General features: G+C 42.6%; 1 protein-coding gene and 1 non-coding gene across 3 annotated transcripts in view; both read right to left on the bottom strand.

Annotated features, from left to right (window-relative positions):
- The window catches only part of polr1a (RNA polymerase I subunit A), a 105101-nt gene that overhangs the window by 37502 nt on the left and 52483 nt on the right, over nucleotides 1–15116 (bottom strand). For both annotated transcript variants that reach the window (XM_034092922.1, XM_071204670.1), the window contains exon 25: nucleotides 4120–4243. In XM_034092922.1, the coding sequence (XP_033948813.1) occupies nucleotides 4120–4243 (124 nt within the window). The remainder of the gene's footprint in view (nucleotides 1–4119; nucleotides 4244–15116) is intronic.
- Nucleotides 5057–5190, bottom strand: LOC117454496 (small nucleolar RNA SNORA5). The gene has a single exon (XR_004553002.1). It is a non-coding gene; the product is annotated as a small nucleolar RNA SNORA5 (small nucleolar RNA).

Below are 15116 nucleotides of genomic sequence, written 5' to 3'. Positions count from 1 at the left end.
GCGACACACTTTACCTCACATTTACTATATTGATTGTAAGACAACTAAACAGAGTGCAGACAGACTACTGAAGCCTCCTCTCCACATGAACTGCAACCTCTCTGTGAAGGTCAGGTTTAATGCAGTCGATGCTGCTTTGTTGCTTCTGTACTCTGTGCTCTTTCATTCCAGTAAAACTCCTCAGAAACCATTCGAAACCAGTATTTGACCAATAAACAAAACAATTGACAAAACTTTGAAATATATTAAACTTTGGTGAGCTTCAGCGGGGTAATGCCATATAGGAGCTCCCTCACAAATACCCAGGGGTTAAATTGGGCTGGGGCTGTCCGGGGCTAAGCCCGGCACATAGGACGATGCTCTAACGTCATCACCCTCACACATTTGTCATATGTTTACAAAAAACGATATATATGTTAAGACTTTTCTCGTTCTTAATATAGACTATATTTAGGGTCGATATGTGTTGACCTTACTTTAAAATAGCAGATCTCTGTGACCGGATATAGTTTGGCTTAGACCCCGGCCCCACGAGGTAAATACAGTAAAACGCATACGCAAACGCAAAAAAGTCTTCCGTTCACACGCATTCCATTCATTTACGCGTCCGTTCACACTCGACCGCTGGAAATGCTGGAAACGCTGTAGTACATATGCCAGGCCTGTAAGTGGCGCTGCTGCCGCCACAAAATACACCAAAAGCAGCGAAGAAGACCCCGGAGCATGGTTGTCATGGTTGCCCTTCTGATTATTCTCAGCAGTGGACGGCGTGTTCTCCTGCTGTATATCTCTCAGGTAGTCCACCAGCAGATAAACAACCCCCCCCCCCCCCCACAGAGCGGAGCAAGGCAACGAAACTTAAAATAAGAAGCAGCATTTTATGGCACGCTATGCATGGGGCCACCTTGAGGGGGTTTCCCGACATGTTGTTTCAGTAAATTAAAGGGTGTTTCATGTTGTCGTTACTGTGGACCTTCTTAATACCTTGGAACATGCAGTTTAATACTTTTTAATACTTTTTAATAGCCTTAATTTTCGTGAAATTGATTTATCAACTTTTAATACTTTTTAAGACCCCGCGGACACCCTGAATACAGTAAACTAATAACACTGTAAATATGATTGTTTGCCCGTGGTGATATGACGAGGTGATATGATGATTAAAAATCGTATGTTTGAGCTGCATTTCCTGAGGAAAAAACAAACCCATTGTTGTTGTAGTACGCCAACGTGGATTAAACAACATGCAGGGCTCAACATTAACGACTGCCCGATGGCCCGGGGCCATCTAGTATTTAGCTCGGGCAATGAAGCCTCACCTGCTGGTTGCCCGATCGGGCAATCTATTATGCCAGTATCATGCAGCTCGCGGATCCAGTAATGAGTGACCCGACAGTAAAACTAAACATATATATAACTAGTTTAGGTAGTTTGAGAGGTCATTAAAATATGCAGAGCTGCGTGTCGACTCGTCAGCAGCAGCTGATCTCTCTCTCTCCCGTCAGATTAGACTTCACTCGCGTTTATGTCCATATCGATCAGATCCAGATAGTTCTAGCTAATGATATGACTACCTGCTTATTAAAAAGACACCTAAACAATAAGTGTCGCTATGCAACTGGGTGAGGCCACAAAGTATAGCGCAGCATTATGCATTTGTTTACATGCCCACCGGAACCCCGAGGCATTACCAACAGATCAACGCACAATCAACCCATACAGGACATCTCTTTCTCCACATTAAGTATTAGACATTAGAATTGAATATTCTTGTCAGTCACATACTCTTCTTGTCTGTCACATAAGTGGCGCAACTGAAGCGGTATTGCGCTAAAGGGAAATTATTTTGACCGGACATTTTGACCGAAGAGATTTAGATTTGCCGGCTAACGGGAAGCCGGCCATTTTGTGTGCTTCGCGGATGCACTCGGCTCCTCTCGACTGCTGCTCAGGTCTGCTCGGTCAGCTTCCGGATGAGGAGGCATTCGTTCGACCAACTTACAGTAGATAACATTACAAACATTTTTAACAGGGGCCATAATAGTGTAAATAATGTTTGTTTTGGCAGTTATAGCTGAATGTAATGTTTTCTACTTTTTACATCTGGGAAGGCATTTGCCTTCATCAGATGGAAAGTGTCTTGACCAACAACTTAAGTATTTCTTATAGCTATGCAGGGCATGCAAGTGAGCAAACACAAACAAGAACAAACAAACAAGTGAAATTACGAATAACATTGAAATTGTATAATATAATATTGTGGTGGTTAATCTTATAATTCAGTCTAGAGAATGCACCAGACAGCATCTAAGACCTGCAAAAATCTAAATGTTCTAGGGGGAGGCCCCCCAAATCCTTCATTTCGTCCGCGCGCATTTTTCAGGGCAATCTCTATTAGGCTCAGGGCCATCTGTAAATTAGCTTAAATGGCCCACAGGGCATGGTGGGATTTTCACGGCGGCCATGGCCGTCGTAGCCCCTCGGTCTGGCCGTTATGCCCCACAAATAATTGTACGTCCTACGGCCACCATGGCCTTTGGGCCCCTCGCACTGTTAAAAGTTGTCAGAACAGTGGTTTCTGAACTGCATTATGCTGCGTTCACAACGGACGCGATGCGAATACTCACATTGCTCTAACCGCTGGAGTTTCACTGTGGCTGTCAGCTGTGTTTACTCCTGTCATTCAAACGGGACGCGCTGGAGAGGGGGCGGGGCGTATCTCCATGTAAATACTGTGGTGGAAACCAACTACGACCAAATTAACCTATTTTATCGTGATTTAATTGTAATACACGTTTCAAAATGATACCGAAGTAACTAAATACTGATAACGGTTAGTAAAAACCATGCTTTAATGCTTTGACAAGTCTGCAGACAAGACGGCATGCGAAAAACAAAATGTGTGTTTTGTGAATGGAGATTGGATCGATCAGGCTAAACTAACGTTGTAGCTGCTCCGTCCAAACTCACAACAACGTCCTAAAGACAGAATTAAAGCAGCGACTGTATTCGTCATGACACAGACAGTCTGTGGTTTGTACATCTCACTGGTGGTTTGGAGCTTCACTGTGCACTGCTGAATGATGTATGTGCAGAGTTTGACCCTTGAAGGCTGTTTCTTCTGCTCTGAAATGGAATATATTTGTTACATATTAATAGAATTTTTGATTTAATTTCGGATTTGTGAATGGGAGTAGTAGATGGAAAACATACCAAACACTAATTATTCAAAGTAAAGTATTTCATTTTATATACGGTAATACTAAGGCCTATATGATGATACGATTATTGATATTAAAAAAGCGATTTGTTTTTTGTCATTAAAAAGTGAAGTTATTTATTTGTAAGCTCCAAATACAAATGTTTCCCTCAATGAACTTTGTGCCCTGGCATGTGCCCTTTCCGCCCTGAAAAAATGTGTGACACAATGGCCTTGCCCCTAAAATGACGAAAATCCAAGCCTGCCACAGGGCCATCTCCGAAAATCCTTAATGTCATGCACTGCAACATGTGATGTTTTGTATTTACAAAACAACACATGTCTCTTATTTAGCACAGAATATGATCCTATCCGTGACATATGGATCTTAACAAAGGGCCGCTATATCAGATACCTGTAGATAGGGCTGCTCAATTAAATCGTATTTTAATCCCAATTACGATTATGGCTTGCAACGATCACGAAAACAACGTAATCGAAATAAAACGATTATTTTTTTATTATTACTTATTTTTTCAAATATATATTTATTTTTTATTGGTTTTTCAGTTGAATTCTACTTAAAGTTCGAGGTAATCAACTGTTAAAAACATACTGTTCACATTTCTTTTCATAATCGAGCAGCCCTACCTGTAGATCTATCAGCTGTTTATTTCACATGAGTTCCAGTGTGGCAGCTTTTTAATCACTGCTCCCCCTGGTGGATCCATGATCCATTGCAGCTGGTTTCATTATAATTTATCAAGGGGGCATATCAAGTCATGCGGGGGTTTTCCTTTCAGCGAGGATCGACTCCGTGCCGATCACGGCCCCACTGCGGTAGGGACGTCCGAAATGAGGTGCTACATCTGTATGCATGTTTTTTGCACTTTTAGTATCAACTAAACTGTGTGTGGTACCTTTGCGTGGACAAGCCACCTCTCTCTTGGCCTTCCAGCGCTGGATGGAGGCGAAGTGTCGAGCGGCAGAGTGAAGGTCCAGGCGGGGCAACACCTCGTCCAGCCCCTGCAGCCTCCTGATCACCTGACGGAAACGGGGAAACACACCAAATGTGAGGTAATGCATGCTTTTTTTTAAACTATGGTGTTTAATGGAAGTCTATACTGTGTAGGGACATTTTAATCTACAACATAAACACTTTTTATTTGTTTGCAGGATATAATAATGTTTCCTTGGTAGGAAGATAAAAAGAGCAGTTTTGGAAGTAACCTTTTTAACTGTAGGCTACAAGAGATACTATAAGCCTAGCTTAAGACAAAGACATGAATCAGTGGGAAATAGCTGGCATGGCTGAGCTTAAAACGACATCTGCTAACACTTTTAATTCAGACTGAGGATCAGGTTTGTTTAAAGCTTAGACAAACCAAAACTGAAAAAGACTTGCTGGCATAAACTATTTCGAAATACATTATGTTATAAATTAAGTTTAAGAAATGTGAGCAAGCATATTTCGTAAACTTTCCCTCTGCTTCCATGCTTAATGCCAACTGCTATAATGCCACTAAACAAATAAAAGCTATACATTTGTTTTTTTTCACTATTAAAAAGAAACATATAACTATATTGTTGTGTAAAATAAGCCATCGTTGAGTCTGTAATGATTTTGTGCCGCGAACCCTAATGTTGCTAGCTAGCTAGCTAAATGTGGCAATCATCACTTCCTTTGAATCACACACTGCACGTTCACAGTGTGCAAAATGGCAGTGTACTTAGAAAAGTGTTAGAATTGAGACACAGCATCAGTTATAAACAACAGGCTAAAGCTAAAAGTAAGACTCTGAACATGTGTAAATTGACATACAATACTGTTCACAAGTTCTGCTAATGCCTCCTGAAGTCTGTGTGTAGTACATTTGTATCCCCAGTGGACATGATGAAGCACAGTGGGGCCCATGAACTACAGCTTCACTGTGGCAGCCATTTTGGCCAGTGGCATCCACAGAGGAAGCACTGAATTTGACAAGGCTGCACTCTTTCTGTACACAGAGGTCGAGGACTAGTTATCATGCGGGTTTTGCTCTATGATTAGCTATCAGGCTGTGGTTAAAACTGCACCTGTGCTAATACCGCAGCACTGTGTTATGCAAAAACACAAATCATACATTTTATAGGTCTATCTGAGGTTTGATTCAATTCTGCTGCACGCCAGTTTTTTTTGTTTGTTTCATAACCATTTGAATAACAATCATATTTTATTACAATTTATTAAAAAAAGGTGTCACATCCGTCCCAGTTACAGGTAACAGATTTTCTGCCATACTGAACATTACCTTGTTATTTACACTTCATTCATCAATTTTAACGGCAATGTACATTCTAGAAAAATAGTTTTATTGTATAACTCATGAAATTCACTCTGTACAGCCATGGTTATATTACAGGAACTATTTTTAGCTCATTAAGCATACGTTAAATGGAAGTGAGTTTCCTAAAAACTATATTATTCCCTTAAATTGAAGTCAAACTAAAAGCTATATGTATTACAAGTTATATAGTAGTAGAAATGCGCAATCGCAGACTTATACACTTTGACACCCCTGCTATATAAAGGAGAAGCTATTTCTGACTAACTTCCTCAAAAGTTACAGATATTATGGTATTTTTATCAGTACTGGAGACATGTAAAAAATATGTCTCATTGCTACATAAACATTATATTGCCGTTTTAGTTTTGCCAACTCCGTTTCTAACATGCAAAAAGACCAAAAAAGATCGTCTATGGTGTATTTTCGATCTCCCTACATGCAGCAACACACACACGGCGGAGAGAACTAAGCACTCCAAGGTTTGGTTATATTTTACCCGTCTCGATGTGGACAATGCTCGTTGCCAAAAGTGCAATAAACCTTTCGCATGTAAGGGCGGTAACACGAGCAATCTGTCCAAACATTTAGCTAAAGTGCACCACATCCAGACAGAGAAATGCACCGTTTGACAGCCTTTCCATTGCCCCATCCACGAGTAACGTTTCCACGTCAGGTATGTTATGTATGCTAGCAGCAACACACCGAGTTAACTACATTATACAAACATGGGTTAATGATTTAGAGTTAACTGAGTTATTTATTTTGTTAAAGTTTCAGCTACAATGAAACAACCCACCACTCTCACCGTCAGTGGTCCAAGACATATACAAGCCCAAACCCCGTTCCTGTTAGCACTAGCAGCTAGTGGGAGGATGACTGAGGAGAGTCTGAATGCTTGCCACTTGGCCGTGACCATGTTCATAGTGAAAGGCCTACACCCCTTTGCAACAGTGGATTCCAAGGGCTTCAGGTAACACTTTGTCAAAATTGAGTTGTATTAATTATTAGGATAAAGTAGTAGTATGTTATTCGCATCACTCTAAACACAATAACTCAATAATAGACTGATTCATTTTTTTTGAACACTTTCTATATGTTATTTCTTCAAAATACAAAGTTGTGCTTTTCTTACACACAGTATAAATAATAGTAGACAAAGAAACATTCCGTATATGTCTTTTAATCCAAAAGCATTTTTACTTCCTTTACTGCAGGGAAATGTGCAAGGCACTCAACCCCAAATATAGCCCTCCTTCCAGGAGTTACCTCATCCATCCATCCATCCATCTTCTCCCGCTTATCCGTGGTCGGGTCGTGGGGGTAGCAGTTCCAGCAGAGAGTCCCAAACTTTCTTTTCCCTGGCGACATCAACCAGCTCTGACTGGGGGATCCCAAGGCGCTCCCAGGCCAGCGAAGAGATATAATCCCTCCACCTGGTCCTAGGTCTACCCCTTGGTCTCTTCCCAGCTGGACGTGCCTGGAACACCTCCCTAGGGAGGCGCCCAGGTGGCATCCTAACTAGGTGCACGAACCACCTCAACTGGCTCCTTTCGACGCGAAGGAGGAGCGGCTCAACTCCCGAGTCCCTCCCGGGTGACCGAACTTCTCACCTTATCCCTAAGGGAGACACCAGCCACCCTGCGGAGAAAACCCATCTCGGCCGCTTGTATCCGCGATCTCGTTCTTTCGGTCATGACCCATCCTTCATGACCATAGGTGAGGGTAGGAACGAAAATGGCCCTGTAGACAGAGAGCTTTGCCTTCTGGCTCAGCTCCCTTTTCGTCACAACGGTGCGGTAAAGCGACTGCAGTACCGCTCCCGCTGCTCCGATTCTCCGGCCCATCTCACGCTCCATTGTTCCCTCACTCGAGAACAAGACCCCGAGATACTTGAACTCCTTCACTTGAGGTAAGGACTCATTCCCTACTTGGAGTGGACAGTCCATCGGTTTCGTGCTGAGAACCATGTATCAGTGATACATTAATTCCTACCTGGTATGGTATAGAAAAGGCCAATGTGATCAGTGAGATAAAGGACGTGCCCAAGCTTGCCATCACATCAGATGGGTGGACCAGTCTCAGCCAGGACCACTACCTCACTGTAACAGTGCACTACACAATCCAGGGCATCTTAAAACAGAAGGTCCTCCACACAAGAGCAGTGTACAAATCACAAACCGGTGAAGTAGTTGCAGAGGAGATCCTGGAAGACTTTGCGATAGAACCAAGCAAGATTGTAGCTGTGACTGTTGACAATGCTGGTAATATGGATGTTGCCATGAAGAAGCTGCACATCCTGAAAATAGGATGCATTGCGCATACTTTAAATCTGGCAGCACAGAAAATCTACACAGTGGCTGCTATTGATAAATGGGCAGCCAGAATCAGAGCAGTGGTTGTCTGTTTCAAGAGATCCTCGATGTCAGCTACCATCTTGAAGGAAAAGCAGCAGCTCCTTGGTAAGAAACTATTATTTAGAAATTCCCAAATTTAACAATTTAATTCAATTTTCAAGTGTCCAGTACTTACATGTAAGTTGTTTTTGTTTCAGGCCTTCCACAACACTCCTTGATCCTGGATGTCAAGACCAGAGGCCTGTACTACGAAGTTGGTTCAACCTAACCTGGATATGTTTGAGTTAGCCGGTTGGCCTAATCCAAAACATACGCGCTCTCGCTAAAAGGTACTACGACACGGGTTATCAAGTGGATCGCTCAAGCCAGCCGTGTTAGGTGTGCGTTCACATGAAAGGGGTGGTATTTGGAGCATTCGAACAATCACAAACATGGACAAGCGTACTGACAGCGCAGCGTCATACTTCCTGAATGAAAAGTCAACTATATAATTAGACAAATATGAAGATGTTAAACATTCATGACTTAAACACTTTATCCAGGATAAAAGCCACATAGTTGCACCTGCAAGGTTTATGATATCACTGCCCCGTCTAAGACACGAGTGGATCTGACTTTAATTACATTTGTCTCGAGTGTTTCGTCAACTTAATGTGTTGTTAAAATAATACTTCTGCATACAGTATGTGACACTGAGTGTTGCACGGCCAGATACGGCTCAGCTGACTCAGATAAGGAAATATATGATACATTATGATGTGATATGCCACGCCTGTACTTAATGTTACTCTGATCCGATTACTTGTGTTGTGGCAGATATTTAAGTAAGCTTTCTTAACGCTTATGTTATAATAGTCAGATTGCTCTGAAGATGGGAGGTGATATTCTATTAATGTTCACGTTCACAGTCGGTGATTTTTGCCGGCCGTCTTTCCTGCAACGGCAGCTTTTCTGTATTTCCTTTCTCCTGTAATATGACTTGATCGCTTTAAACTCCGCACACTGAGCTCTGATTGGTCAGCAGGGAGTGCTTTCACTGAGTTGAGCTCTTAGCCTGCAACCTAACCTGGTCCCGGCCAGGTTAGCCGCTAAGCATAAGTTACCATGGAGATCTAGCCTGCTAAAAAGAGAACCAGCTTCGTAGGACCGGAAACCCCGAGTTTTCCCTGAAGTTAGCCGGCTAAGCGAAAATCCTGCTTCGTAGTATACCCCCCAGGTGGAATTCCCTCTATTTGATGATAGAGAGATTTATGGAGCAGTTTCCAGCGATCCAGACTGCAGCTTTGGATCCACGACTGCGAAAGGCTTTGACAAAGGACAACCTGGACCGCCTGAAGGATGAGGACTTTCATAAGGCTGAGGAGTTTGTCAAGCTCATGAAGATCCTGTATACATCCACAATTTGTGTGTCTTATGAAAAAGATGCCACCTGTGGACAAATGATACCCATCCTCCAAAAACTTGAGGACCACTTAACTTTGAAACATGAGGACACAACCTTTGTTTCAAGTAGGGATGGGTATCGTTAAGGTTTTAACGGTACTACTACTTTTATCGATCCCGCTTATCAGTCCGGTCTTTTAACGGTACTTTTATCGGTTCTTTTGGAGAAAAAAATGAGGTAAACTAACTATATCTTGTATGTCAGGGACTAAGCTAAAAATCCGGCATATTTACACTTGAAGCATTATTTGTCTAAAGTGTTCATTAATGTGCATTTTCCCTATTCAAATAAACGATTAAATGAAAATAAACAAATTGTGAACAAAACTAACATTGCTTTTTATTTAAATTAAATACATAATATTTAACATCAAAAGAAACAACAACGTTTTAACTAATCGTATTAAATAATCTGATGACAGAACTGTAAACAGAATAGCTGAAACTTTAACAAAATAAATACCGTATTTTTCGGACTATAAGCCGCGACTTTTTCCCCCATTTTTTTTGTACAGCTAACGGCCACTAGGGAACCTCCTAAATCTATGGATTTTACAGGTAAAATTAACCACCTTTAACACTATGGGCTCTATGACCGGTCCGCGCCCGCCACCTTTAAGCGGCGGGCTCCAGCAGGAAAAGCTGAAGGCCGGAAAAGAGTGAGACAGGTAGCGCGCCAAATCAAAAGTGGAACCGAGAGACAGAACGAGAGCAAGACAGACGGACAATTTAGCTGCTGCGGCTTATAGTCCGAAAAGTACGGTAACTCAGTTACCTCTAATCATTAACCCATGTTTGTATCATTGAGTTAGCTCCGTGTGTCGCTGCTAGCATACATAACACCTGACGTGGAAACGCTACTCGTGGAAGGGGCTATAGAGCTATTAGAAAGACAGTCGAAAACGGTGCATTTCTCCGTCTGAATGTGGAGCACTTTTGCAAGATGTTTAGACAAATTGCTCGTGTTAGCGCCCTTACATGCTAAACTCTTATTGCACTTTAGGCAACGAGCGAGACGGGTAAAGTTTAACCACACCACAGAGCGCTTAGTTGCAGTAAAATGCAATATAATGTTTGTGTAGCAATAATACACATGACATATTTTTTACATGTCTCCAGTACCGATAAAAAGACCGATAACGTCGGAGCTTAACGGTACTACGGTCTTTAATAATTCAGCCCCGGGGCCCGTTTAATACCGGGGCTCGGTACCCATCCCTAGTTTCAAGCATCAAAGAGGGTATGGGGAAACCTCTCTGGACGATATCAAGGGGAGGATATTCAAGCCTTTCTGCATGAGGCCACAACAATGGACCCCAGATTTAAAGGAAGGCTGGTGAGTGATGCCACCTGGGACAGGCTAAGGAGGAAGGCAACTGTTGAGGCCAATGTGACAGAAGCAACACCATGGCAGACAGACACAGAGCAGGAGGAGCAGTCTGAAGTAGAGGGAATGGAGGAGACTCATCCATTGTTCAAACCAAAGTGTGCCTTGGAGGAGCTGTTCTCAGGTGACCACCCAAAATAACACCTCGTCTCTCACCCTTAACGAGCGTGTTGACCAAGAGGTTGAGCTCTACAAACACCTGCTTCCAGTACCCATGGCTGAAGATCCTGTGATGTAGTGGTGGGAAAAGAGAGCTACTCTGCCCCTCCTTACACACCTTGCAACAAAATATCTCTGCGTCCAAGCCTCCTCCACCCCTAGCGAGAGAGTATTTTCAACTGCAGGGAACACTATTAGCCAGGAGAGGTCCCGACTTCTGCCAGAGAAGGCAAACATGTTAATCTTCCTCCAGAAGAACTGTTAGGCCTTTTGCAGGATACCTTTATGCCCAACCAGTGTTGCTCTGTACCAGTGCCACTGTATTTCTTCAGTAAATAAAAAGCAATGTTCATTCTGTTTACAGTTCTGTCATCACATTATTTAAAGGAGACATGTCATGCTTTTCCGGTTATTACCCGTCCCCTTGTGTGTTATGAAGGTTTTTATGCATGTAAGCGGTGTGCAGAGTCAAAACCCTCAAAGTACACCCTGTAGCAAGTAAAACTCTAAAACAGAAAATACCTCCCCAAAACACCTCGTTGGTGAAACGTCATTGTCCATTTTTTACTTCCTGGGTGCTGTGTCGTAGAAGCACCCAGTAGCCACGCCCAGAACTATGACGCGATACGGTCATGCGGTACCCGGAACCAAATGGGCCAATCCGTGGAGCCATTCTCACAGCGTTTATCAACCTTTTTCTTACTCAATATCAAGCCACACTTATTGTTTTTACTTCGGCTGTGACTTTGTGTGTGCTCAGGGTGAGTTTGGCTGTGTTTTGCTGTGTATCGCTAAACAAGGAAATCACACCTCCACGGAGCTCAGCGCGATTCACAACGTCCCGACCAATCGGAGCACACTGTGCTCACAGGGAAGGGGGGGGCAAGAGCTGCAGCGAGCCATTTAGTGGAGAAAGTGAATACTGCTGAATACACATACTTTACAGAGATGCTGTTTGAGAAACCAATGTGATTTTGGAAAATTGCACAGTATTTTTCTATTTTAGTATACCTCAACAATGGAATTATGATCAGTGGAAATGGCCATGACACCTCTCCTTTAATATTATTTGTTTAAACATTGTTGTTTCTTTTGATGTGAAATATTATGTATTTAATTTAAATAAAAAGCAATGCTCATTTTGTTCACAATTTGTTTAATTAATTTACCTCTTTTTTTCTTCAAAAGAACCGATAAGAATACCGTTAAAAGACCGGACTGATAAGCGGTATCGATAAAAGTAGTAGTACCGTTAAAACCTTAACGATACCCATACCTACTCTGAACCGTGCTCTGATGCTGTTGTTTTATGCTTTATGAACTTGGACAACAGAGAAACATATTCTTCATGACCAAAGTTGGAATTGAAATAAAAAAGGAAAGTGAAACGTATGCTCGTCACCCTCTTCCTCCGGTCCACATTAATACAAATGATCCCAATACGTATGATTGTATGAACTATGAAAATATCTTAAAATAAATACAAATGTATTTATTATAAACGTTAGTCCTTAACGTGGATATCACCATTCAAACATCTTTTAAAAGTTGAACAAACCCCACACAGCTCAGTAAACACTGTGAAATGTTGACTTTATTTGATCATTTCAGTCAAAACTAACGTTCATATTTCTCTTTTTTATTATAATACTGATGAATGTTCAAAACAAAGCACTTTGGCAACTTACCACATACGTTTTAAAATGCTTAATAAGCACCGTAACTTTCATGATATAATTTCTCGGTCATAATCGGTTGTTTCCGTGAATGGCCGACTGTTGTGTGACGGCAAATTCTGCGGCTGCAAGGCATTGTGGGGCAGCATTTTCTCTTCTCCTTTTCGTCAAGGGAGGTCCAGTGGTTCCTAAGCTAAAGGAGGTTATAAAGGAAGTTTGAAACCTCCTTTCCTATCATCTAGAGAATTCGAACGGCACTTATCATGGCTGCCACTGAGGGTCATTTCACTCGGTTAGGAAGGTTCCTAAGCTAAATGGACTATTCGACTGCAGCCCAGGGCACAGCAGCCAATATGGCCGCTCAAAGCAGCTTGACTTTACACTGTGTGGGATTGGTGGATTCGTGTGTCCGTCAAGGAAATCTCGGGCGGCAGCCATGATGGTCTGAAATGATGAATGGACATCGAGAAATCACTAAGGACCTACCCACCAAGTAAAAAAAAACATAACCCACGTGTCTCCCATCAATTTACGTCTGTGAGGAGAGAGAGAGAGAGAGAGAGAGAGAGAGAGAGAGAGAGAGAGAGAGAGAGAGACAGAGGAAATGGCAAAAAGAAATTACAGTTGCCGACTTCGCTAGAGATTTTTATCGCTAGCAGCAGTGAAGATAGAGCCTCAGAACCTGAAGTCTTCCACTCTTCTGAAGAAGAAGCATACAAAGACAAAAACAAGGATCCATTTGGACATGGGTAAGTGTAAATATTACAGTAATAGTGTACTGGCAATGTGTGGGGAATACCGCGAAAATGAACAATAGGTTTATTGATATCTTTTTTATCGATAGTCATAATAATAACTTGAATTTATATAGCGCCTTTCATAACCTCAAGGTCGCTTTACAAAAAAACATACAAGGACAAGACATAAACATAAAACAGGGGGCAGAAATGGAAGTGTAAGTGGGGGGGAGTGAGTTATTGTTGGAAGGCGATGTTGAACAGATGAGTTTTAAGGGTTGATTTGAAGATGTTGAGAGAAGGGGCGTTGCGGATTTCTGCAGGGAGGGAGTTCCAGAGGGTGGGGGCAGCGACACTGAAGGCACGGTCCCCGAAGGTGGGGAGGCGTGAATGGGGAATGGAGAGCAGGCCAGAGTCTGACGATCGAAGGGTGCAGGACGGGATGTATGGGTGGAGGAGATCTGTGAGGTACTGAGGGGAGAGGGCATGGAGGGATTTGTAGGTGAGGAGGAGGAATTTGTACGTGATGCGGGACTTGACCGGGAATCAGTGGAGGTTGAAGAGAGTGGGGGTGATGTGCTGCCAGGGCTTGGTGCGTGTGAGAATATGTCATGAACTTTTTCTTGGGACAAAATAGACTCTCCATTAGCAGACGTTTACTCTGTGTTAAAGTTATTTTGGTGTGTAAAAGTGAGATTACATGTGTAGATTATTAAATTAATCATTCATTCGTCCCACAACGGAGACATTTACAGTGGCTATAGACATGAATTTGCCATTGATGTGTGTGTGTGTGTGTGTGTGTGTGTGCGCGTGTGTGAGAGAGAGAGACTCCTGTCCAACCTCCCAAACTTTCTTTTTATGTGTGCATTGTTATTTGTGCTTGAACAACATTTTACTTGAACTTTATTTCAATGAAATTAGTTGTAATTATTGTCCTACATTTTAATTTGTTTTACAGAGATGTTTCACAGCTGCCTGGGCCTAGTGGCCCACAGGCGGCGTTTATCCAGCAGCCAGAACATCCATCTGTGCCTGCCCCAAGGTCAAGATCTACTGTGGCTCAAGGGCCTTCACCAGAGCCATCACCACAAAGGACCAGCATCACTACTAGAGATGTTAAGATTCACCGATTCACATCGGTGCACCGGCATAAACGTTCAAGATGCGAGTGCACCGGTTGAAAGAGTGCACATCGGCTACAGTTTGGGTTGAACTCGCGATGCATCGATTGCGTAGCGTCTTTGCATCGGTAAAAAACCGATTCATTAATATAAAATCCCCTCATCTTGTCAACGCTCAGCAGAGACGATCTTTGATATTTGCTTCGCCACTTCGCAGAGAGTCTCAGTTATCAACCCACACGGAAGTTGAGGAGAAAGAGAAACACAGCGCACCGAAAAATACCTACAAATCAAACGTTTGGCAACACTTCGGATTGTTCAAGAAAGACGGTGTAATAATCCTTTATGCTATATAGTTGACCGCAGGTCATGGAGAGTAATAAGGTATCCGTAGACCTTTGTATGAGGTATCTTTATTACTTAACAGGTCTACAGCCATGATACATAGATCCGTCCTTGATGCGGGCTTGCATACACACAGTATCACTCCGCAGCCGCACCCCATCAGTAACGTCCTGATGGTATATGTGCGCGGCACTATATACTACAGACGGTCAACTTGAAAAATCGCTCGCAAATTGTTAACGATGCCGAGCCACTTTAAAGTACACAAGTAGTACGAGGAACTTAGCGACGCACATAAAGAGGCGACATGGGGTCTGCGGCTGAAAAGAGAAACCTGAAAGTTAGACATATGAGTTCAATCACTC

The sequence above is a fragment of the Pseudochaenichthys georgianus genome, chromosome 10 (genome assembly GCF_902827115.2).
Source record: "Pseudochaenichthys georgianus chromosome 10, fPseGeo1.2, whole genome shotgun sequence".
Classification (NCBI taxonomy): Eukaryota; Metazoa; Chordata; class Actinopteri; order Perciformes; family Channichthyidae; genus Pseudochaenichthys; species Pseudochaenichthys georgianus.
This window is presented reverse-complemented; position numbering and strand designations above follow the sequence as displayed.